Below are 25585 nucleotides of genomic sequence, written 5' to 3' on the forward strand. Positions count from 1 at the left end.
ACACTTAAAGGGAAGATGCCAAGAGGACGGGGCTTGCCTTTTTTCAGTGGAGCCCCGTGACAGGACAAGAGGAAATGGGCACAAACTTGAATATAAGAAGTTCCACCCAAACATGAGGAGGAACTTCTTCACATTGAGGGTGGCAGAGCCCTGGAAGAGGCTGCCCAGGGAGGTGGTGGAGTCTCCTTCTCTGGAGACATTCAAAACCCGCCTGGACAAGTTCCTGTGGGACCTGCTCTGGCAGGGGGGTTGGACTAGATGATCTCCAGAGGTTCCTTCCACCCCATATCATTCTGTGATGAAGGCAAGTGCCACAAAAGTTGAGTGGTTTTGTGTTGCTTCAGCCTCCTGGGAGGGGGATACCATCTTCTGAGGAGAAAAACCAGCCCCAGCAACCATCACATCCTCTTTCTCCATAGGAGAGCACTGAGGAACCATCAGACAAAAGGTAAAACTAGAATATGCAAAAGAACTGAAACATATAAAGTGATGGATGTTGTTTTAAAGAAGTGGGACAAATTTATTCCTTCCTCCCTTCAGCCAGAGGGGCTCCTGAACCTGCTGGTGTTACCTTATGCTGACCTAAGGGCAGCCTTGGGCTGTATGGGCAGTGGTTCCCCTGCTTTGAAGGGGCTTCATGGCAAACTGGCAGTGACAAGAAGTGACCATTGGTCCTTGGGGAGTTTAATATTAGCATCATAACATGTAGTGCTTGTCCCAAAAGCCAGTCCTGGATGATGTCATCCTGCCAGCACTGACACCCCCCCAGTAACTGTGTGCGTGGTGCTAAGGGAGCCGCAGGCTGGAAGTTGTAAGTGAATTTTGGCCATGTCTTTGAAGACACGGGTCTGTTTAGCACCAGGCAGATGTGGTAACGACTCATTAATTCCACTCTTTACAAGATCTATGGCTGTTAAATCCATTTGTTAATTCCACGCAGAGCTGCTGTATGGCCAGATAAACTCCCAGCTCTAAAACTTTGCGTGCAGTATGTTAAACAAAACGTATAGCCCAGCCCATCCGTACAACTCCAGATTGCTAAAGGCAGGAAATACGACTAAATATTACTGAAATACAGATAAAATTAGCTGCATTGCAAGCCATCACCCCAGCAACCAAAAGCCACCATCTCATTATCATTTCCCACAGGGCCAGTAGGTACAGGACAGAGAAGTTATGGTGGGGTGAAGTCTACACTATGCAGATGATCTTCCAAATTAGTCTCTCCTGGTAGGCATTTAACATAATTAAAATGCTGTTTCCTACTAGATGTGGAAACCTGGCAGGTAAGAGCTAACAAAGCTGCTCAGCAGGAGAGGCAGCAGGTACCTGGCAGCGGTGACACAACGGGCTTTGGTGTAAGAGTAGGGGGTCTTGGTGCCACCACGGCAAGGGCTGGTTCATCATTGTCCATGCTGTCTGTTAAGACCAGGCTTTGGTTTGGGGCTCATCACTTCTTCAGCTCTGGCCCCAGAAATGTTTCTGAAAATATACATTTATTTTCTTTTTTCCATATTCCACCCCTTCCAGCCCCATCCCCGCTAAATGAGAAGAAAATGCAAACTAGGCCGTTAGTTGTCTGTAGATGCCACATGTTTATTGGTCCATTCTAAAAAAAAAAAAAAAAAAAAAATACAGCATTTTTATCTTGCTGTAGTACAGAATAAATAAAGACATAAAAACATGTGGTTAGATAGTTTCATACTGCTTCTACAAAGAGATATATCTGCAAATAGAAAAATATAAGAACCCTTGTTTATTCATGGCTCAGTGGTTATCAGAGGGGGATGAACCTGGAAAAAGATCGGGAGAACTTCTCTGGAGTTTGACTGCCTCTCCCATGGGACTAACAGCCTGACAAACCATGGCCAGACACAGCCCAACTGATAAATCTTCTCATTTTTCTCTCCTCTCCCCTGAAAAAAACACAATTTGACATTCCCAGTGGATATGAGGAAAACCTTTCCCCATGGGGACAGTCGGGCCATGGGCCAGGCTGCCCGGAGAGGTGGTGGAGTCACCACCATGGACCTGGTGCTCAGTGAACCAGCCCTTTCCCAGGAGCCCATCAGGAGCCTCTGTCCTGGGGGCAAGCAGGCAGCTGGAAGCACACAGAAGACACACATGAAGCCCTTGATGGCTCCTGTGCTGAAGCGTGAGATCATAAAAGGTAAGGAAAGAACCCGCTAGGCTGCTGGGAGGAGGACAACTGCTGTGCCTCAGCAAACAGCTGACCTTGGTACAAAAGGTCTGAGGTTTAGATTGCTCTCTAGCTTACACTTTGTTAAAAAAAAAAATAGTTAAATTAATCTCTGTCCTACTACTCCCAACTTCCCAGAGAGGTATCCAGTCTGCCTTAACCTCCTCCCGCTGAGCCTTACCCTCCTGCCTCAGTTGGGCTGATCAGCAAAAAAAGGACCTGAAGGTCAGCTGTGACAACGGAAGGTGGGGTGGTGCTGCAGGTATTCTGCCGCACAGGGGGCACGTGAGCAGGCAACAGGAACAGGAGAAAACATTTCTCATTGGATACCAGAGAGGCAGGAGGGTGCGGTATCTCTGTGCCAGAGGGAAGTGAAAATAAGAGGTACCTCACCCCAAGCCCACCGCAGTCCCTCCCAACCCCAGTACTGCTCAGCTGAGAGGCACCTGCGGTGACAAGATCTGCCTCGGGTCCATCTGACAGTCACAGAGAATCCTGGCTCCTCAAAAAGAGCTTCAAGCAAAGCCATTTCCCATCTCTTTCCAAGTTCTGGTTTACAGGGACACAGTGGTGCAGAAAACAAAAGGTTCAGCTTTGGTAACTGCTGGAAAGCCTCTTCTGGGCAGTCACATGAGTTCAACGGCCTCGTGTTCCCCGTTTTCTTGCTGTACCATACACCCGACTTTGTTGTTGAAGAGACGAGAGAGACTTCCCTTCTGAGAGCTCCTGCCCTGGGCAGACCTCTCCTTCTTCAAACGCCGCTTGTTTCTCTTGCATATCCCCCGGATGTCCCAAATCCTCAGCGTGCCGTCGTGGGAAGCCGTGTAGAGCAACTCGTTGTGGATCTGGGAACAACAGGGTCACAACTTAATACCAAACCCCACAGCTCAGGAACTGGCACCATCAAACTGTCAAAAAATCCCAGCAAACACAGCTTGATGGGAACACTTAGGGCCTGATGGTTCCCTGGAAGAGCCGGTATAAATTATCACAAAAGCTGCTGAAGTGGGTTGAGACATTACCAAGTCAGGACTCATTTCTCAGCCACTTCACAGAGCCATAAAATATAAACAGCAAGAGTTATTTATAACCTAAACCCACTAGAAAAGCAACGGGAAACTAAACTCAATGTCAGAGTAGGCTGGAGCTGGGAATTTCTGTGCTGGTTTCAGACAGCTGGTTTTGAAGATGAGGCTTAAAGAAGCACCAAAATGGGCATCAGTGGGTGGTGGGGGGTCCAGGAATGCTTCCTTCTCACTTCCATCTTCCTTTGCAGTAAGTTATAGGTATGACTCCTTATTCAAAGTTTGCTGTTCTTCCAAACCTGCGCTAATTTAACCTTGATTCCCTCCTGTGGTTTCATTTCCTTCACGAAACATTTTTGCTGCTGTTGGTGATGTTCCAAATTGTCCTCCCTCTGCCCCAGAAGCCAGACGTTGGTCTTGATGGTCCTCCCCCTCCTGCATCAGCCTGTCCCCCACTCGCAGGCTGCTCCCGATAGCGAGCATCCCCCGGCAGCGTGACCCACCCCACAACCACAGCCCCCTCACCCCACGCTCACGTGCCCAAGATCATATTAAAGTCACCCCTTCTCAGTCCTCTCTCTTCCCAGGATTTTTTGCCCTGTACACTTTCCAAAAGGAATTTTATCTCCTCTCTCTTTTTCTTTCAACTGTCAGCCTGGAGACGTGGACTCCGAAGAGCACAAAGCATCCAAGGATTCAAACTCTTCCCCCCAGGATTCCTTGCATGATACTGGTCTTTGCATTCCCACCAAGGATTACTAATTCCTCCCCTCTTAACTTTTAAACCCCAGTATCGCTTGAGCCTAGACAACGTGCAAGCAACTTTTCAGGGATTTCAGTAACTTTTAGAATTTTTTTAAGCCAGTGACAGAGACTCTTCCATTCGAAATCAATACAGAGCTTCTTTGTCATCTTTATACCTTCAGAAAAATAGACCCTGATGGCAATATAAATGTTTGTATACAGGGCTGCACCACTAGCTCTTCACTAAGATCAGAAGAGAGGGCAGCAGTTGCTGGACTGTTGGGGGATGCCCTGCCCAGGGGGTAGGGGTATAATGCTTTGTTTTATTCTGCTTGGATAAGGCAGAAACTTCTTTTCCCCCTAGAGCTCTGCAAACACTTATCATCAGCCTCTTGTAATGGAAGTCCTGAAGGCCATTCCCTGCCCCTGCACAGGATCAGTTATATCTGCTTCATTTCTTATGGCTGCTTGTCTAACCTGACCTGAAAAGCCTCCAATCACAGCCCTAGGGCTGTCTCTGGAGGCTCATTCTGTGGTTTCACTTATCCTCATTATTACCAAGTTTGTCTAAAATTACAAAAGAAATATTCAAGCCTGTTACTTTTCATCTTACCCTAGAACAACGTCCAACCCAAGACACACAGAACAGCCAGCCCACAGAACAAACGAGGGAGCAATCAGAAGCGAGAGATGCCAACAAAGAACCCCCTTCCTGACCTGGATGCAGTTGATGATGAACTTGTGTCCTCGGAAGATCTTCTGCAGGACACCACTCCTGGAATTGAAAGCTCTCGCGCAGGCATCGCCGCTCCCCGTGAACACTGCAACACAACCACAGGGCACAGCACGGGGCCACGTGTCAGCAGCCAGGTAAGGGCAGTTCACATGAGTTCAAAAATGTACCTAAATGTACCTAAAATTAGTTCTCAAAGGAGCAGGACTTATAATTTTTAAGCTTGATTCTCTTCTCGGTTGTAGCCAAGTTCAGATCATTTTCATTTCGTTGACCCCAACACACATTTGCATTTTTGAAAACACTGAACTGCCTTAAGCCTGAAGTTCCTACAGACATCACTCCACACACACTTCAAACAGCTACTTCTGCTCTTCTTTTCCATGTTATATTTCCCTGCCCAAACACCATTCAATCATTCTAAGCAGGCAATTTCTCTCAAGTCTGGTTTTAAGGACTCCCACTAAGCCTTCCATTTGTTTTACCATAGTTATTTCCAGGTTTCCACCCAGTACTGCAGTATCTTACCCAGCATCAGGCAGCAGAAGCTGCCAACCACAGGAACAGCATTATCCTCTCTCGAACTAATGATAGGAATTTGGCCTTAGCTTCATTAAAGTGGTTTTTTCCCCTTTTTCTACAAAAGCTCACTACCAGTAGGTAAGGCCATCTTTGTTGAAATACCACAGTTAAATCTTCTGTCCTCAGAGCTGAGTGGCATGTGCAGGCAGCTTTACAAAGCAGCTTTATAAATTCTTTTCAGTGGTGGTAGATTTCTGCAGCTAAATCCTGTAGCTTAGGATCTTTGCAAGGAGTAGAGCCTTTAAGTGATTCAAGGCCCAGGCTCTAATCTCTCAGTTCAGTGTGGCTGAGCTCTCGCAGGGTTTTGGCTGTAACTCTTGTATTCTATGTGGTCTGTTGTACACATGCTACAAGAGTGAGGCTGGGGAGGATGTTTGGTTGGGGTATTTTTAAAATAAATAAAGCACGACCAGAGATTTTGGCTGTTCATCAGGTTTCCTTAGGGTATCTTAACATGTTTGGAGAACAATTTCTCAACACTTTGGGATCTTTGCATCAGATCCCCAGAAGTTCTGTCTCCAGAAGCTGTAAGACTGCGTTGAATATTTACATGTACCCTACATGTACGTAGCAATATGCCCCAAAAAGAGCACATTTGTGCTTAAAGGGTTACAAACTGTCTTTGTAAACACTCACTTTCCTTCACTTAACCCAAACTCCTCAAGTTTATCTAGAGATAAATATTTTAGAACTGCAAAAAGCAATATATTCACTGCTCCCTGTATTTCATGTGTTTGCAAAAGCCACCACCATGGACAGACTTTTACAAAACTGAAGTGTCTGAAGACAACAGAAACCTTATCTTTTGGGAGAAGTCAGGCACTGGATTCCTAAAGAGAGGTGAAGAAATTATCACAGCAGTAAATTCAGGACTACAACAAGAGAGGAGAGAGCAGGCTGCCTACTGCCATCAGCTTTTCAACTTGAAATGAAACAGCAGGAGGCTGGGTACTTCCTGGGTACACCTTCAAGAAACGTCTGGATATGGAAAATCAATGTCATTTTATACGGGCCACTATAAATTCAATTACCAACACAGTCCTGAAAAAGCATCGCGTCCCATTCTGCAAATGAGTAATAACTATGTAAAGCAGGGAACAAGGTACAGATTTTTTTTCCAGTGAATGGAAATCACTGAATACTATTACACACATGCAGAGAGTAGGAACCAATTAAGAGCCGGTTTTGGTATGCAGCTGTCAGTTTACTTCAGCTATTGCTATGAGGATTTTGCTTTTGACAGACATCCTTTACATCTTTTGAACTGTCACCCTAGATTTAGGAAGTCTCTTTGCATCTCCACATCTCGAAGGAGAGCTGTGGATCTAACCTAGATTTAGCACTTAAATATATGCACTTGTACAGCACCTGTGAAACAAACAACAACAAAAAATATCAACAATTCATGTTTATTTTTTACTTGAGTTTCATAGACCCTTGGGGAGGGAGAACAGGTTTTTAATGTTCCCCTGGAGTTTTTGCAACATGAAAATACATAAACTGCATTAAATTTTAAATGACTGTGCACATACTATAGGAGAGAAACAACCAACTTAATATCATTAAATAAATTAGGTTGAGAACCAGCTTTAATATTCCCCATGCTATTAATTACACAAGTAGGCTGAGGAAAGCCACCAGAAACACATTCTGATGACTTAAAGCTTAGATCTCGGATCTGTCTGGAGTCCCTGTACACTATAAAGCCATTTTGGAAACACACATGTATTTTTCCTATCATTCTTCTACTATATTTTTTTTTATTTAGACTGTAAACTCTTTGGGGCACCGAGCCTTTGGGTATTGATCAGAGAGCAAGCAACTGAATTAAGATCTTCTAACTGAAAGTTAGCGTTTCTCAGCTGAGATTCCTTCCGTGTTCTTGCGCTGGTGCAAATGCACCAAACCTTAAAAACCATCATTTCTATTGAAGTATTTTCTCCACGTTTTTGAAAGACAGAGACTGAACACACAATGCTGACCTGTCCCAGGTGAACAGCTAGAATTTGAAGCTACCCTAGCTCCAACATTTGGTATCCAGTGAACATGTCTTTGTAATTCTGATTGAAAAAAACCTATTAGATAACTGTGCAAATAAATGATCAATGTATTGCAATAATGCAAGCAATCATAGTATATAAATTCATTTTTAAGGGGAAATTTCATCTTTCAAGAATTAAAATGTGTCTAAATTCTATTCAAACAAGTCCCTAATATTTTCCCCATGACATTTTCTTCTACCCTTCAAGTAGAGCAATTCGATTCTCCCTGTTTGACACCTTTAGTATTTTTGAATTTAATTTAAAATGAGATCTTAAATAACTCTGTGAACACTTTTATCACACTATCAGGATGTTCTTCACAGGTCTGACTAAATGCAGAAATATGGCCTGCATTTTAAGAAAAAAAAAGAGTGTTATGGAAAAATAATGTATGTGTATGGCAGGGACAAGGTGGTAGGATGAGGGGGAAAGAGACAGAAAAATGCAGAGCTGGTGGGGGTGGCATCAGATAATGAAACTTAGGTTTAAGCCCAAATTTTCTTTATGATGGTTTTAGAGAGTCTGGTCAAGTCCACACTGGTTGCATGAGAAGCAGGATCAACACTTAAAAATGCAGCTCAGGAGGTCTCATTAATGAAGGAGAGACGGTATCTCCATCTCCCAGCCAGACATGAAGATTCCTCGCTGCATCAGGCCAACATGAGCTTAGCAAAGTCATCCTGCCTTTGGGCAGTCTTGATGAATTCAATGTTTTGGTTTGTATCTTTATAATTAAAAGGGGGCAAACACACACACACACAAAATAATCAGCATTTTGTTTGCCAGTGTTCACCCTCAATTAAAACTTCCAGTTCATTTCCCCTGCCCTACCTGCATACATCTTTGAGCAATAACTATGGGTGCAGCGTAAGCTCAGACCCTTTCCCCTTCCATTTCAGCCTTCTAAGACAACTGCAAAAGCTGAAATAGGCAGAAATTATGACCCACAGGTAGGGGACAGTGGGATATTTCTGCAATATAGGTGGGGAGAGCTGAAATTAACCATAAATTCCAATTAAATATTTTAATAGAGAAAAGTAGTGCTGTGGGTCTGATCCTGAAAATAAGACCAAAAAAATAAAGGCTTCCTGATTAAAATCAAAATCTACCTATGGGCTTGGTTACACATTAAATTTCCAAACATAATTAACAAGCCAATTCAGTTACAGGATTATAAATGTGGTCGGTCAGCCAGCCATATCTAGTATGGTGCTAGACAACTCTCATTAAACTCCGATCTGCCTCTGCAGGTAGAATTCTCTTCTAACGTGTACCATCTTGCATTTGTCAGCCATTTAGCACCATCACACTGATGATCTGCCAAAAGACATGTGAAGGCCCAACTAGCAACCATTCATTTGGTGTTACATGGTCACTTCACAGCTGAAGTATAGAAATTGAAATCAGAAAAGCATGGTGAATTTCTCAATTAGCTTAAGACGGACATTGCCATTCCGGTTGCCCTGAAGGAGAGAACTACTTGTTTGGGAAGCAAATGAAGGAACATCAGGTTTAACATCAGTGGCAGGATAAGACAGGATGACACACTGAGAGAGGTTCAGGCTGATAAAAACAGAGGCACGGTCTTGTAACCCAAAGCCAGAAATGCACAGATGACGTGCAGAAGGAAAACCAGCCAGGAGAGGGATTTAAAGGAGGAGGTTTCATGGTCAGAATATAGTGTTGTGTCAACAACAGACAGTTAAGCAAAGATATTAACAGAAGTATTGAAAGGAGGGGAACTGAGTCCCAAGCATTAGTGAGGCAAGCAACACTTGGCTACTGCAGAAAGGTGGTTTGAGGAACAAATACATGAGAGGGGACAGATAAAGGGAAAAGAACTTGTGGAGAATGGATCTAGGAGATCGTCAGAGTCTGAACAGGAAGCCTAACTGTTAGAAAGCAGCAGTGATGTTGCATCTGAGATGTTATTCTGGTTTAGGACAGGGTCAGGGTCTGAACAGGAAGCCTAACCGTTAGAAAGCAGCAGTGAGCATCTGAGATGTTATTCTGGTTTAGGACAGTCCATTACACAGTACCTGCAAGGAAGCAGAGGCAGGCACAGGGCTGCACATCCAGCAGCAGCACTTGCTGTCCCCGAGTAGGCAGCAGAAGCAGACTGCCAGACGTCAGACTAGCGAGGTTAAACCACAACTGCACAACCAGCCCACAGACAGCTCAGGATTTCAGCCACTTCCACTGGTAACAGAAATAAAACAACTACCTCTTCATTCGCCAGAAGAGGGAGATGGAAAATGTAGGGAAGATCTAACCTTCCCACGTGGAGCAGTGCAGAAGTTGGATACTGAACATAAACATGCTGGAGTTGAGAGAAGTGACAATTTTGCAAGCCTTCAAAATGATAGTATTGTCTATTAACAATCTTTCATCAGACAAACATCAAAAAGGAGACAAGGGATTGCTGAACATAGGAAAGGCAACTTACAGATCCCAGCGTGGTATTTCAAAGTGCTAACGCTGTGTTTGTGAGCCTTGTACGTTTGGATTCGCTCCCCAGTGTCTACTAACCAGCACTTCACTGTCCTGTCCGCGCTTCCCGAATACAAATGCCGATTCACTAGCTGAAGGGAAGAGAAAAAAACCATCAGCAATAGTCTCTCAGGCACATTCGTGAGAGAACTGCACTGAGGTGACTCACACAAAGTCACAGTTTCCAGCTCACCAGGCCTGGTACAAAGAGCAACAGCTACACCTTGAAAGAGAGGGATGGTGAGCAAAACCGATCTTGCGTTCATCGCGATCGCCTCTCCCTTTGACTTCTGGGCCTTAAAAACAGCTCCCACATTTCAGTAGATGAAAAACTCAGCCCATCTGCTGGTGCAAGCAGGCAGGATTTCAGTGAGCTGAACCATGCTAACCCTACTTCGTCATTAGTTACATTAATACAGCCTCAAAAAAAACCCCAAACCTGCAGCGTAGTTTCTGCAAAGTGTATTTGACAAGAACTCTCATCAGATTTTAAGTTTCAGAACAATTCTGAGTAACAATAAAAAGTAAATTAAAAATAAAATCCTATGCAAAATAAACAAGGGTTTAACACGATCACTCTGCACAACGTTAATATTTGGAAACACTAACTCTTCCTTGAAACTGTTTTGTATCTGTATTTCCACAAGTCTTTTTGGACTGTTACCAAACAATTAAGTAGTTAACTATCCTTACAAAGGTTTCTAAACGTCTTCGATCAGTGTCCTCTGCTGTGCATTTAGAGCAACTCTGCCTATAAATCCCAAAGAACGGTGCCCCATCACACTAATTACCCTGCACACTGTGTGAACTCACTAGTGGTGGAGGTTGGTTGGTTTTTATTCCACAGCGACAGGACAGAGAATGGCAGAGGGAAGGACTGCAGTTGGGAAACTGAGACAGAGGGAGAATAACCAACCTGTGCAAGACTACAAAACTAGCTAATACACAGAAATAAGCTAACCAAAGCCTGGCAGCTCCACAGGGAAACCCTCCACAGAGCAAAGAAAAATCTTGCATTCTACGTCCATCTCACTAACAAAGGTTTTAACAGCCATCGTTTTTTGAAATGTCACATCCTATTACTTTTAAGCTGTTCTAGCAATGGCATTCAAACTACATCTCAATGAGGAAAGAGAAGGAATGACCAGCAGCACTAAGGAAAACTGAGAGCCATCCAGTTAACCTGATTTTTAATTTCCAGGCTCAACCTGAAAGGGCACGAGGAGCATCGTCACGTTGCACCTGCTAAATGGAAGAGGTTGCTTTGAGCTGAGACCCTGCTGCAAGGCTCTTGGCTAAGTCATTGCATTTCCTTTTCAGCCACCTCACTAGCAGCACCAACCCACTCACTGAGGAAGGGAAAACACTAAGTTTTAGCCTCCTGCAGGTAAATGCCACTCTGCCTTAATGGTACATCACATTACGCTGCTTCATTTCTACATTTAGGTGGGTGTAGAAATGCTGAAGTGAAACAGAAAAGGTGGAACTTGCCTAGATTTGCTAATTTGCTAGATATAGAAATGTGTTAAATGATGTGGGCTTACTCAGGTAATTTATAGCACCAGGATCATAAGAGCCATAAAAGCTTCCGATGCCCAGTCAGAGGTCCGGAGAGCTGCCTGACACCAACCACCTTCATTCAAATAAAGCCTCTGTGCTGCCCAGGCTGCTGCCTGATATACTTTTATGCACCTTCCTCCCCCTCACCAGGCTGCACAGGTGGCAGCAAAGGACTCTCAGCCACGCATGGAAACAGAAATACTAACAGGTTAAACAATCCACGGGGTGTCACAGCAGCCAACAGTAAAACCCAGGGCAGGCTCCGGCTGTCACAGCCTCTCAGCTCTGTGGCATTTTTAAAACACAGAGCACGGAAGAGCTATTAGTGGAGAAACCCATCAAGAGCTATCAGCTCGGGTTGAATTTGCAAATCAGATCTGCCTTTAGTGATAGGATGCAGGCATCATCTCATCTAAATTGATGCAGATACCCACAGCTAAGATAAGTCTCCTCACAGTCACTGCAGTCTAGGGCACGATTCATCTCATCCTGAAGCACATCACACCTTAAAACTCTCTATTTCTCCCCCTGACAAGGACAGCCTTCTTAGTTGCAGCCATCTACATCAATTTAGGTGAGATGACTCCTCCTTCACTTGACTAAACACAGGTCTAGTTTACAACTCCAGCCTAAACTGCAAGACTGCAGATATCTATATTGAATCAAAATAACAATAATCATCACACCCTGTTCCCTTAGCCAAAACACCTTCTAAACAGGCCCCACACTCTGTGTAATACAAAATAAATACCTTCCCTACTTTATAGATGGGGAACCAGGATATAATGCAACCAAAGTCCATCCAAGTAAGGACTTGAAATTGATAGCATCCTAACAGCCAGCAGTACAGGTCCTTGGGTCCTGTAATCCTTTTTCTTAAGTCATGACTGCATTGAAAACCATCTAACTGTAACAGCTCCCCTGTGACTGCCAGCCCAGTGCACTGATTTCCAGTTAGGTCACCTTCTGCTGGCTCTCCCTCTAGGACCTTTGCTAACTTCCTGACACCAGCTTGGCTTCTCCTATCCAGGGGTTATGGGATTCTCCAAATAGGTTCCAACCTCCTCACCCTCAGAGGCCATTTAACCCAGATCCACCAGTTCTGTTAAACTACTAGGCAAAACAGTATGTTGCCCTCCTCCTTGTCATATTGCTGAATAAAAGCACCCACAGATGCTGTTCCTTGGGTTGAACATCCTCACTGACACGTTCAGCTCAGCAGATCAGGTCCCTCTCAGGAACTGGACAAAAATGTACTGACTTCTTCACCAAAATGTGAGATCACACAGCAGCTTTGGTGGGAGCTAAACCTGCTGCTGCCAAGACTGGTGCCCATCTTGTGCACGGGCATCCAGGCACAGTCATTTTCAGCAAATACTTGTGGCTTAGGTCCCCAGGTCCATGATTACTGGGCTTTTCCAGTCTAAACTCTTCAAACCCATACTCAATTCCCCAGGTGCTAGTCCTATTCTTATTTTAAAAAATTAATTTTCTTATGATTTACAAGGAAAAATGTAAAATTTCTCTCAATAGATATTTCCAGATATACCCAAGTCTGTCAACTCTTGGTTTAAAAATGATCAGTAGGAACAGTTATATATTCTAATCTGCGAGTGCCTGGAGAAGCGGTGATATTTTCAGAGCTGTATTTTCCTTGGCTGCCTTTCGAGCACTTTCTTCACTTTGGCTATCTGCCCAACACAGCTCCTGACAAGAAAAAAAGAGTGGCAAGGCAAGGACACCCGGAGCAGAGCGGACAACACACAACAGATCTGCAGCTCAGACACTAACGAGCAGAGTGGACATTTCAAACCCAAGTAGCTTCAAAAGAATTAAGAGCTCGATGGCTGGCAGATGCTCAGTTCTAAAGCCTCAGCCAGACAACAAACAAAAAAAAAAAAGCCACTGCATTGATATCTGTATTTCTGGACTGTTAATTTTTCTCATTACTCTGAGGGACTTTGCTTTGAACAAGATGAAACACTAAGACACATGAATGGAGCAAACTTGTCCTAATCCTCAGGCCAAAGTTCTGTAGATGTGCCATTCCATGAAAAAGTTGAGTCAGAGTTGCTTGTGAGTAGCAAAGTAACAGCATTAGCAAAATACAGGTTGCAAACAGTGAAGTAGTTACAGGCTTCACTGTTTAAAAATGCCAGTTTTAGGCAACTCTGACCTTGGTTGTACCCCCTAGACACACCACAGTTTGAATTAAATAAAAAAAATATATAATTTTCATGCCTAGGGTAGGTCTTTCAAGACAATCACAACCCTATTGCTCCAAAGGCTGGACTGAACTGAATATATGCAGCAGCTTAAGACAATTTCCACCTGTCTGAATGCCAAAAAATATCTGCAGGAGAGCTGTTTAGCAGGTATTTCAACCTTATAGGAATGGGCTTTGCTCTCCCAATTAACCTTGGCTATAAGAAACAATTTAACATTCATCCAAGGAGAGGCAATTGGCTCTGCAAACAGATTTGGATGTATGTTTTTCCTGAAGGTCATTGGACTCAGAGTGGCTCCCAAGAACTTCATGATGAGTTCACATCAGGAGCCACGTTTCTCGTTGCCATCTTACCCCTCACATGGGGCTCCGTATTCCTACCATCTGCCAGCTGGGTCTTCTGTTCACAGCCATTTCTAAGTTAAAAATCACCAACTTGGACCAATCTCAAGTTACAACTATGTAAGCCTTCAGCCGAGTTAGACTTTCAGGATCCCATTCAAACCACATTCATTTTAACAAGCTAACGAACTCCCCCTGGGCAAGAAATTGTTTTTTCTTTTTTCCTGAGAAACCATCTAGAATGAGCTCTCTGGTCTGGCTGTTAGAGAACATTTTTCAACTTCTCTACTGCAGCACGAAGTCTGCAGAAACATGTTTCTTTCTACAGGTGTTCATATTCCTCTAATTCGCATCTTCATCCTCTGATGAATTATGCAACAAATACAAATTACAAAAAAAAAAATAATATGTGCACTTAATTAATTGGTATGACAAGAAAAAAAAATAAAATCTGTCCCTGTGATCACAACAGTTAAGCATATAAACAGAGCTGAGGCAATGGCTTTGTTCAAAGCATTCTTTTCTTCTAGTCAGATTTAAAAGGCAACTAAAGAGAATGCTCCAAACAAAGGATCTTTTGCAGGAAAACGAGAAGCAAGTCCTTGCCCACTCATGTTCATTTAAAACTCCTTTTGCAAGAACGGAGTTTTCTTGCAAGAATGTTTGCTATAGGATCCAAGCTAAATTCCAAGCTGGATCATTTCTCTCTGCCAACTTTTGGCAGCGCAATCTTGATAAATACTCAGAGGCAGAACAATCAGCAAAGGACAAAGCAATCCTTGTGAGCAGTTTGCAAAGCTGCTTTGGAGACATTTAGAAAAAATTACACACAAGTAAATATTTAAGTCAGGGTTATTCAGCCTACTGCAGGCAGTCACGTTAATGAAAATGCATGTTTGATTATTAATTGCAAATACTGGGCTTTAGCCAGGCTTGAAATTTCGAAGTGGAAGAACTCACTGAGCTGTGTGACTATGCTCAGCCCACCCCTGCTTTTTTCCCCATCACTTCTTATAAAAGTCTCATCGTTGGCTGCTATATGAAGAGGGAGCACTGAAAGCAGCTGCTGTCCCAGCCTGCCAAGCTATCCATGCACTGCAGGAGAAACAGTGAGGAGTTCTGGCCACTCTGCTACTAGTTACCCAGCCTGACTGTGAGAGTGAAGCAGCCAAGGCCACCAAAGCACCTCAGCAGGACATGATTCCTCCTGCAGATACAAAGTCTCCTGGCAAAACTTTTGTCAGTCTAATTTAGATAGTGGAAGGACAAGAAGAGTGGTATTAGAATAAGCTGGTACCTGCAGCAGAACTACTTTGACAGCAAAGCACACACAGTCAGTTCAGCTGGTAAATCACCTTCAACAGACTGACCCCGGGACAGCAGGACAAGCCCTGGGGAATATCTGAGCAGCTCCCCCTTTTCACTCCACCACCCAGGACCACCAAGGATGGTGGAAAAGGGAAAGCTAAAAGCTCTGCCATGCTAGATTAGAGTTGCTTTCAGGCTCCTCTAACTTACCCTAGCTGGCAACACCACCTAAAAGATCTCAGAGCAACTGAGGAACATTCAAAACCAGAGCATGCCTGTGGCATCACCTGTGGCTTTTCACACGCCAGCACTGCAGGAAGGTGGAGGAGAACACGGGCGTGCTTTATGGATATCTGCCCAAAAATGCTCCTTCAAGAAGCTCCAGGAATTTCCATTCACTGCTACAGCAACACTATTGGTATTTACTGGAAAGTAATGGGAGAAGACTGGAACAGTCCGGACCTAATTTGCAGCTGTTTAGAACATCCTGGGGCATTCCTTTTAATAACAGTACTTTTTAAAGTTGGGGAAAATATGGTCTCAATATCCAAATTTTTCCTGATCTGTGTCCAGGATGAGAGATCACACTGAGCGTTTCTCAAACTTTTTGAAAGGTCACCCTCCCTTAAGGATCTTTATTTGAATAAATAAAATGAAAATAAGTCTTTATTTTTTCCCCTTTATTCCCACACAAGCATTATACCACCCAGAGAACAGGTAACTACCTTTAATTGCTGGTAACAACTCAGCTCTTCCAGGATAGGGGAGTGAAAAATCTGATGTAATTAGCAGCTCACATCTGCCCAGAAGAAAATGAACTATTCTCAACAATTAAAACTGTCTGCTGGCTACTGTGAGCAACCCACAACTACCTCCAAGTCCTTCCCTGACCCATGGTTTGAAAAATACTATCCCAACTCATTACCACAGATTGCAACACTGTCACTAATAAGCCCTAGGCAAAAAAAGATTCCAAGAGCTTTTTTTATATGAAAACAATAATTTTTTAAAAAAAAAAACTAAACACCTCTATTCAGGAAGTTTCCCTTCTGTTGTAACATCTTTGTATGGATTCTGGTGATTGACCCCTTTTCTAAAAGAATGAAAATACCATGTGGGCTGTGCTGAGAGGCAGCCAAGTGGAACAGAAGGGCTAGTGTTGAACCCAGTGAGGAAGAAGGAGGAATTAGGAAAGATCGACAGCCTAAAGCTATTCAACAGCAGTACAGTGACTGCGTAAGCTGGGATAAGTTTTAGAGGCCTAGAAACTAAATGCTCTCTGTGGGGGCAGTTATATACCTCAGCTGGACTCTTCTAGCCTCAAACTTCAACTGGTGAGGAGAGAAGCGAGGGGCTACCAGTTACTCACAGCTAGAAGAAGATTTGGCCAGGACCGTTGCCAGCACAGTCTTGGCAGCAGCAGTCTTGTGTACTTTGAATTGTTCAGGTTTTCCAAATAGATGTTATTGGTTTTGCTTTTCTTCTCCCCTACAAGAAGTTCTGTTTGTTTAAAACCATTGTTTAACTCTGTGCTCACAAGCGGAGAGGCATTGCTCATTCTTGAGCATTCAAAGAGTGTAATTGAATTTCTCAGGCTTCTGGGAGAGGGTCAAGCCAGTTTTGTGTAACAGTTTTAGCAAGAACCCAATTAAATTAAAGCAAGCTCTGCTGTTGCCAATCTGTGCCTTGGAGAAGGGTTACAATTAAACAGCAAAACATAGCGTGACACTAAGAACGGCAACAGATTTACTTAAGCAGTCTCAAAATACATTACCACAATATCATAAAAACAAGCTTTAACACTGCAAATTTACCCGAGCAAGACAAACATTACTCCAGGGCAACATGATTTTGTGTGGTTTTTCTTTCTTCCTCCCTAAAACTGAAGGAAAATAGAATTCCTTCAGTACTACCGGGTTTTTAGTCCGCTGGTGTCAGCAGTGACTGCCTTCTTTAGAAACAAAGGCAACATTTATTTATTAAACATCTATTAAAAATACGTACTGCAACATCTCTAAAGGAAAAGCACTTACAGACGACAAACACAAACAAGGAGAGTAGTGAGAAAAACTAGTCATTAACTTCAGACACACACATTTAAAAACATTTAATGTTTGCTGACCTGAAACTAAGTTACAGACCAGCGTTTAACTTCTTTAAATATACCATTAGCATTTTCTGGTGGGCAATGAAGTGTACAGAACAAGCACTTGTGCAATAGTTCCCCTTTGCCTTCATCTGCCCAACCTCCTTCTCTCCTCTGCAACTTTAACAAACCTGGCAGCATTCACCAGAAAAATACTGCAAATAGTAAAACACAATATATTTTTTCAGATCACGTCCCCCCCCCATCATTTCCTGATTTCTCTCCCCATGTTCTACTTCTCTTTTCCATTTTCCTTGCCCATTCTCTCCTCTTGGCCATCTCTTTCTCCCTTTCTTTTTTCAAATTATGTCTGTGTGGTTTTTAAAGCTTTATGCTTTCCTATTATCTTTTGCCCACAGTTTTGCATTGGTTTGGGGTTTTTGTTCTGTTTCAGTGATTTATTTTTTTTTAAGGTTTACTCTGATTTTTTTCCCCTCCCCTTTTTAAGTTAAGTTATCTGACCCTCTGTCTGTTTACTTGCACAATGAACAGTTCAAGTTATTTTTCTTTAAAATTCTGGTGATCTATGCAGGCAACCCTACTCAGAAGAACAGTCCTTCCAGCCACCCTACTCATAAGCTTCAAGACCTGGGAAGATTTCAACAGACACTGAGCTAGAAGCTAGACTGGACTAGGCACTAGAAGCCAAGAGGGTCCCAGAAAGGATTTTAGGGAAAGAAGAGTTGTCTCAAGACCACAGATCACTATTATTTTGTTATTACGTGAACGTTTAAGTTCACCATTTATGACCTGTCTCAGAAGAGCTTCTTTATGAATGAAAAGCAAATGGAGACCCACATGAGTCAGGATATAGATACCCCCCCTTGAACGGCTCTTGAAGATCTTACCTCTAGGCAAATTACTGATCCTTGATGCTCTTTGAACACTTTCAGCTGCTCACCAGTGACAATATTCCACGTTCGAATGGTATAATCCGTGCTGCCAGAAAACAGCTCCCTGTTTGGTGCGTCAAGTATAAGGCATAAGACAGCCCCAGTGTGTCCCAGCAGAGTCTGGTAACAGCGCCCACTGGACACCCACCAGACCTTAACAGTGCAGTCTGTGCTACCTGTCACCAGGAGGTCTCTGCTCACTTTCTCCTCCTCTTCCTCTTCCTCCTCCTCTTCTTCAAGAACATCCCTGGAGGAATAGTGAGCTAGAGTCAGGACACAGTTCCGATGGCCCCGGAATTCCTGGATTTGTTTCTCCTTGTCCACACTCCAACAGCGGGCCGTCCTGTCATAGGAGCCACTAAAGAGATAGTCTTTGGCAACCAGGATCCTGCAAAAAATAAAGTTTGAGTATATGAACAGTATCATTCCTTTTACGTAATAATTTTTGGGTCACAATTTCAATGCCAAGTACACTAAACTTAAAAACAGCAGCATGAACACAACATACACGACCCCAATTCCAGCATCCCTGTTTAATACATATTGTTCCTGAACTTCTTGTTTTCTTTTTTTTAAAAACAAAACAAAACAAAACAAAAACACACCAAACACTTCGGTGTTTCTCCTTTTAAAACTGAGATCTCTTATTCAGGTACACATCAATGCAGACATTTTAGAGCTATTGCACTGTAACTTTGAGCATTTGTGTTTTTCTAAAATCTTTTCCAGCAGCACTATTATGTACTTTTCTTAAGTTACATATGCTAAGAGTTTGTCGTGGTTTTTGTTGGTTTGTTGGCTTTTTTTTAAAGAACTCATTTCTGTTAAGTATTTATCAGCATTTCTTTACAACTATTTATAAATTGACCTATGAAAATAGCTTGGAATTAAAATTAACAAAAAAACCAAGCCAAAACAAACCTCCAGAACCTGAACTGTAAGTGGCAGTATGCGAAGATAATAATCTATCACCAAACAAAGACAGTGTAGAAAAAAACCCAGACACCTCATTTCTCTTAGCCCAGGATCTCAAAAGAGGTAGACAAGAGCACCCCCAGTTATTACATAACTGAAGAGTGAATCAGAGATTACAGCTCAAGAATTCAACTTACTGAGCCTCCAAAATAATGAGTAGTGGCTGCATGAGCATATAATAGAGAAAATAGAGAAAATAGAGAAAATAGAGAAATCTCTACAGTTCGTATTTCCAAAACAGAGATAGGGAACATCATAACCTGCCTCCTTTGTCAGCTGAGTTTGGTCCTCTGGAACCTTTCAAACTGGCAACAAAGCCACACGAATAGGGAACACATTTCCCATTTGCTGATTCAAGCAAAAATCAGGCCAGTGCCAAAATTCAGACAGAGCCAGCCTTCCTAACTATTTACAGAATCCAGCTACACATTGTATGTGTTTTGAGTTTAGTAAGGAGCAAAAAAAACCACCCACCAAAAAGTATGAAAAGAACACCAATCTTTTAATGTTCGATTTGTCATTAATTAAATCCAGTCCAACTATTAAGAGGTACTTTAAATTAACAGGCCAATCAGTCACACACAATCAGTTTAATATTAAACTTCATTTGCACAAACAGGAATAGTAATTCCAGAAAAAGCCCTGACTTTATCCCTCTTTCTGACACGAAGGCTTGACGTGATGTTTTTAAATCTATTTATCAGAATCATCTGTTATCAATTGAATAATTTCTTCTGGAATTTCATTCCTAGCCCTGGATTCAATTCCCCTGCTGTGCGCCTTTCATTTCTCTCCTATCTGCTGTCTATGGATGTGTCAGCACTGTTGCTAGGAAAACTAATCATTACAGCACAGAACACATGTAGCAAGAACTCAAAGGTTTACACAACCCGTTTTATTAGTGTAGTAATAGAGAATTGCAGGAAAATGACAATATATGCACAATAATAGATTACAGGAACACAAGGGAAGAACTCCATGGAACCAACCTGTTAACAATTGATGTGTGTCCTCGGTAAATGGCCAGGCACTGACCCGTCATCACGTCCCACTTTCGAATGGTATGATCTGCGCTACAGGTGAAGGCAGCCTCATTTTCTAAGTGGCAAAAGGTGATGTAACTTTCATGTCCTAGGAATAACAAAGGAAATAAATTCCATCACTGCGCAATGCAAGCAGGACAGACTGCTTGGGCTCTTTACCTTAACTAAAACTAAAATATAACAAACAAATGGACAAAAGCTCTAGTTTTATATGCACCACCATGTTTTTCGCATTTAAGGATTTGTATATCAACACAACATTTTTAATTAACAGCAGAAAACTCCATTGATACAAGGATTACGTGGAAAAACAATTCTACCAATTGGGCAGATTGAACAGTGTTATAAAAACATGAGCTAAATTAGTATCAGTATAATAAAACTCAGACTAATTAAATTTAAACCCAGTAAAAAAATGGCTTATTTTCTAACAAAGAAATGCTTTTGCTTCCCTCTTCTGAAGTCAGAAAAAAAAAGGCAGCATTTCGACCCAGCCCATTGATTGTCAGGACAAAACCAGCCCTAAATTAAAGCATGAAACTATGAGAAAAGGAAACGACATGAAATTCATCAGCAAGTTAGTTTCATTGTCCAAGCCCAATGAAACACAAGCAAAAACACATATCTGGTAGAAAGTCAACCCATACTTTCCCCATTATGACTAATAACATAAATAAAGCCAGCAATTTTCAAAATGTCAGTATATCTTTAAGGAAATGACACGGAAAGAAAGAATAAGAGCACAATTATTTATTCAGTATTCAGAGTATGTTGGGATTCTACACTTACAATAAAAATAGACACAACCGCTACTCTAAAAATTTCATGCTGAAAAACAGGGTAATACTCATGAAAAGGAGTCAACATTACAAGGTTAGGATTTTGTTGCTGCTTAGCAAGTTGTGTCGTTTTTCTATTGTATTGTTAAATGCACTGCATTTAAAAAGTCACCTTAGGATTCAAGTCCCAGCTTTGTCCAAGATCTCTTGTGTGAAATTGTTGTCACCTATCTAATCGTTTGGATAATATCACCTTGCACCCCTTTGTTTAGACTGTAAACTTTCAAGATCATAACTGTTTCCTCCTAAGTAACTACCACAAAAGAGCCCCAGGACTTTGGTTGAAGCTGGTGGGCACTAGTGTGATTTAAATAACACTATTCTTTGAGGAGAAAAGAAAAAAAAATACAAAAGAGACAAACATGATTAAAGAGAGACAGATGGACAGTCAAAGATATTAGAAAAACAGAATCATGTTGTAGAATAAAGAGATGGTAAAAAAAACAGAGGGAAAGCAGACTGCCCAGTAAAACACTTCATTTCACTGACTGCAAGAAACAGATTTTACTAGAAATCCTGTAGTTCAAAAGCCTTGTTGTAGTTCAAAAGAATCCACGTTACAAACACACGTCTTGCTTCCTCTTAAGCAAATTCACCAGATGTCAAAAAATTAAGCAGATCACCAGGGCTATAAGCAAAACTATACCAACCCTCACATTGTCGTGAAAACTTTTTACAAAGCAGCTTAAATGGGACAGGTTTCAACCACCAGCATTTTTCTCACAGCATCATGTAAGCCTGCTCTGAGGCGGCCTAAAAAGCATCTCGGTTACTGCATCGAACCCTGTCAGTCCGATTTTAACCATCAATAATACTCAAGCTACACAAAGGATGTCAAAGTCCCCTGTTGCAGACAAGGTCTGGTCAAAAGCAGCCAACATAGAAGTCTGTTGGTTATGCTGTGGTGGAAGCTTGAAACTGTGTTATAGATACAGGTTTATCAGTAATTATAGCTTGAACGATACAAATTTATGCAAGAACTGTGTGTACATCAATATAAAATACATACAGTTATCTGATTTGACTGACTGTTCACAAACTGTCTGGACAACCTTCTTTAGAGTTCACTAGCAATACACAGGCATATTCTGAATATTATCCAATATATTTCTCTTCCTAGTTAAAAGTTAATTGGCTGTTTAAAGAGATTTCTAAGCCTTAAGCAAACGCAGTGAGTTTTCCAGGAGCTAGAAGCATAGCAGGATGTGGGGAAAAAAAGACAATACTCCATCGTTAAAAACAAGCAAGAAAGCAAACAAACAACTACAACAAAAATCACAGCAATGTGATTTCTTATTTGGAAGAAAAAAGGATTAGAAATTCCAAATTTAAGAGCTTTTCTTTCTGTATTGAGAAAGAAGATATGAGTGAGTGACAATACAAATATCTTTAGTCCACATCTGACTCCTGCATGACTGTACTTCCTACAGAGGTTTTATTTTCTTTTTAATTATTGAGAAGTTAGTATAAAGGTAATAAATTTTGTTTAAAATGCAAAATCAATTTGGAATGAGAAAGCCTAGCAATTAACATTTATATGTGTGAAATGAGGGGGGAAAAACCAGCCTATTTAGTAAAGTTTCTTTCCAGGTTTTTGCGTCAAGAGGTTCTAAATAAAGATTGTCTGGGAAATGAAATTATTAAAAGGATGAATTAAAAAAAAATAAAGAGACAATAGCAAAAAGTCCAGGTTTCATCAGGGTGTAAAACAGACAACTTCTGGAAAGGGACATCAGTTAAACTACTAAGCTCCACACTCTGAGATAAAAGGATCCATGCATTTAGTAGTGCTGGTAACCTGCTTTCGATTGAAACAGCTTCTGTTTAACATTACTGTAACCAATACTCAAAAAAAAAAAAAAAAACACAAAACAAAAAAAGCATTATTTTGGCTGCCCAGCAGGCCGCAGGGACCGAAAGAGACCAGAACATGCCGTGTGGCCTGTGCCATGGCTCAAAAAGTAGGCGAAAAGGAGGTACTGTACCTTGGAAGTGGCCGTGGCACTGGCTGTCGGCAGTGCTCCAGAGCCTTGCAGTGCCATCCTCGCTACCCGTCAGCAGGCGCTGCCCGTCCGGGCTCAGGCTCAGCCAGTTGATGCCTCCTTGGTGATCTGTGCAGACCTTCACGGCCGAGCCACTGTTCCCCATCCCGCCGCTCCCAGCCGAGGCAGAGGCTGCGGGTTCAGATCATGGGCACCGCGCGACTTCCAGACATTGCTCTGGGCCTCCAGCCGTCTCCCAACCGACCAGCCTCAGCCATTACCTCAACTCCAAAAAATCATCAGGGTAGTCCGGACGGCTGCAGAGGGGACACAAAAGAAGGCACGTTAAATCATTTCATCTCTCCCGGAGATACATCACTTTCTCAGTCGGGGTCTGCTGGAGCTACGGAGTGCCCATTTCTCCCTAGGAACCGAAGCCCCACTGTGGAAGACGGTGCTTCAGCCCCACTGGTGTGCCTTCTCCATGGGCACAGAGGTTACGTCCAGCCCCTCGGAGAGGACCCAGCCCGGACGGCGGCGGTACCGCTACCTGGTGCCCTGCTCTGAGGCTGCCGGCACGATCCTTCTTTTTCAGCAATTTCAAGGCTGACTTGGGACACGCTGAAGAGGCGACGCCTCCGAGCGAGGGAAGCCCGGCCTCAGGCGGCCCCCAACGCCCCGAGGCCCGCCTGCCTCCTCCTCCTCCCCCGGCCGCCTCAGGATCACCTCAGCGGCCCCGGCTGCCGCCATCCCTCCCACACGGCCCCCCGGCATCTCCGCCCTCGGCTCTTACTCGGACACGGCCCGGGCTCGTCTCCGGCGGAACGATCCCGCACTCACCCTCCCGGGAAGGGGGAACCTCCTCCCGCCGGGGGGAAGCCGGAGCCTGCGCCGGGCCGAACGCGGGATCCCCCCCGCCGCCGCCTCCGCCCTGCGGGGAGGCGGGAAGGGCTCCCCTCCGCCCCCGCCGTGCCCCCCTCAGGCCACCTCGGGGCGGTTCCCCACCCCCAGCGCCGGCCCTCCCTCCGTTACCTCCCTCTCCGTGTCGGAGCCGCTTCCAAGCGCCGCAGCCCCCCTCCCCGGGGCGGGCAGCCGCGGCCTCCCACCCGCCCCCCCGCCCCGCTTCCTCGGGGTTACCGCTCCCCGCCTCGTCCTCCCAGGAGGTGCCCGGCGGCTCTGCCCCTCCGAGACGGCCTCCCGCCCGCAGCAAACCCCCTTTTCGGGGGTAAAGAGGCATCCCCCCACCCCTCCCGCCGCCCGCCTCCTCAGGGCTGAAGCCGCCCCTTACCTCGCTTCAGCCACCCGGCGGTGAGGGGGGAAGAGCTGAGGGGCGGGAGGGTCTTTCCCGGCTGGGGACCCTTTAGTAACCGCGCTACGAGCGAAACAACCCGACAACGCTCCCACCGCCCCCTCAGCGGAGTCCCCGAGGCTTCTCCTCGGGGGGAGGCAGCGCTTCCCGGGGCACGTTTGGGCCCCCTCAGGGCTTCCCGCCGGCCCCGCCGCCTCAGGGCTCTCCCCGGCGGCACCGGCCCCGCGGCGGGGAGCCGCCTTCCTTCCCCGGCTTCTCAGGCTGGTGCCTCCCGGGGGGAGGACACAGAGGCTTGTGCCGCCGAGCTGGGGGCTGGCTTTGAGGAAAGCCATCGCCTTTTGTTCCTCCTCTCGGCCCCCTCCCTGGGCGAGCTCCCACCAAGCTTCTCCTCAGGAGCCTCCCCCCATGGGACCCCCCCCCAAACTCCTTCTCTCTCTCCGAGCCTTCTCAAAGCTTTTTGGGCTATTTCTTGTTAATACAGCCCCTTTTCCCATCCACTCCCAGTACCTGGGCTGGTAGCAGGGCCCCTGGCTTCATGCTGCCCCAAACCCCCTGGCCAAGGGCTCCGACATGGTGGAGTAGAGCTGCTCCAAAGCGGGGCTCTGCTGCCTCGGGAGCTGTGGGGAACATGGGCCAAAAGGGTCCTGTCCCATCGTGGTGTAATTAAATCTGCAAAAGATGAATCCACCGGGCAGAGAAAGGCAATATGGGGAGACTGGGAGCCCCCAGCAAGGCAGCGGCAGGGTCTGAAGTGGATCACCCCCCCTAAGAAACAGTCAGCTGGGGCTAATTTGCTGCTACGAACATGCCGGCAGTGGTAGGATAAACCACAAAACCCACTTCTCCCGGCTCCTGCCCCATTTGATCAGAAAAGCACCTTTTTGTCTCACATCACCGGCCTCAAAACAGGCCCGTGGGCTCCATTTCACACCATCGTGTTCAGTACAGGGGTTCACCCCGCACTCGCCGACATTTAAGAAGGCATCAGCCCGGCTCCTGCGTGGTGTATTTCAGTGTGTGGGCCGGACAGAAATGCATGCGTTAAACGGATACTTCACGGAATATGTTATTTTGCACAGTGCGTTCTGGCAGCGGCCAAACAGGCCTGAGATGTCACGCCCAAGGCAAACACGAGGTGGTCCCGA

At 44.3% G+C, this 25585-nt stretch overlaps 1 protein-coding gene across 4 annotated transcripts; it reads right to left on the reverse strand.

Moving 5' to 3' along the window:
• Positions 1-1617: 1617 nt before the first annotated feature.
• Positions 1618-24672, reverse strand: WDR86 (WD repeat domain 86). 4 transcript variants are annotated; one of them, XM_014944841.1, is made up of 7 exons: positions 24420-24672; positions 23135-23448; positions 20257-20398; positions 18248-18680; positions 9773-9908; positions 4687-4790; positions 1618-3045 (listed from the first exon to the last, which is right to left on the reverse strand). In XM_014944841.1, the coding sequence occupies exons 2-7, from the start codon at positions 23295-23297 to the stop codon at positions 2827-2829; spliced, it is 1197 nt and encodes a 398-aa protein (XP_014800327.1). In that variant the 5' UTR covers positions 23298-23448; positions 24420-24672; the 3' UTR covers positions 1618-2826. The 4 variants fall into 4 exon arrangements, with proteins under 4 accessions (XP_014800327.1, XP_014800326.1, XP_014800328.1 ...); XM_014944840.1 differs by lacking the exon at positions 24420-24672 and adding an exon at positions 23925-24067; XM_014944842.1 differs by lacking the exon at positions 24420-24672 and adding an exon at positions 23972-24063.
• Positions 24673-25585: the final 913 nt, after the last annotated feature.

Source organism: Calidris pugnax, unplaced genomic scaffold (assembly GCF_001431845.1).
Source record: "Calidris pugnax isolate Ruff unplaced genomic scaffold, ASM143184v1 scaffold54, whole genome shotgun sequence".
Taxonomy (NCBI): domain Eukaryota; kingdom Metazoa; phylum Chordata; class Aves; order Charadriiformes; family Scolopacidae; genus Calidris; species Calidris pugnax.

What these genes read in the sequence shown, in the direction of transcription:
- WDR86 (XM_014944841.1), bottom strand. Translation starts at nt 23,297, where the DNA reads ATGGGGAACAGTGGCTCGGCCGTGAAGGTCTGCACAGATCACCAAGGA. An exon ending in GTGCCACGGCCACTTCCAAG is followed by an intron (nt 20,399 to 23,134) that starts GTACAGTACCTC and finishes TGTTATTCCTAG; the next exon opens with GACATGAAAGTTACATCACC. An exon ending in CACACATCAATTGTTAACAG is followed by an intron (nt 18,681 to 20,256) that starts GTTGGTTCCATG and finishes TATTTTTTGCAG; the next exon opens with GATCCTGGTTGCCAAAGACT.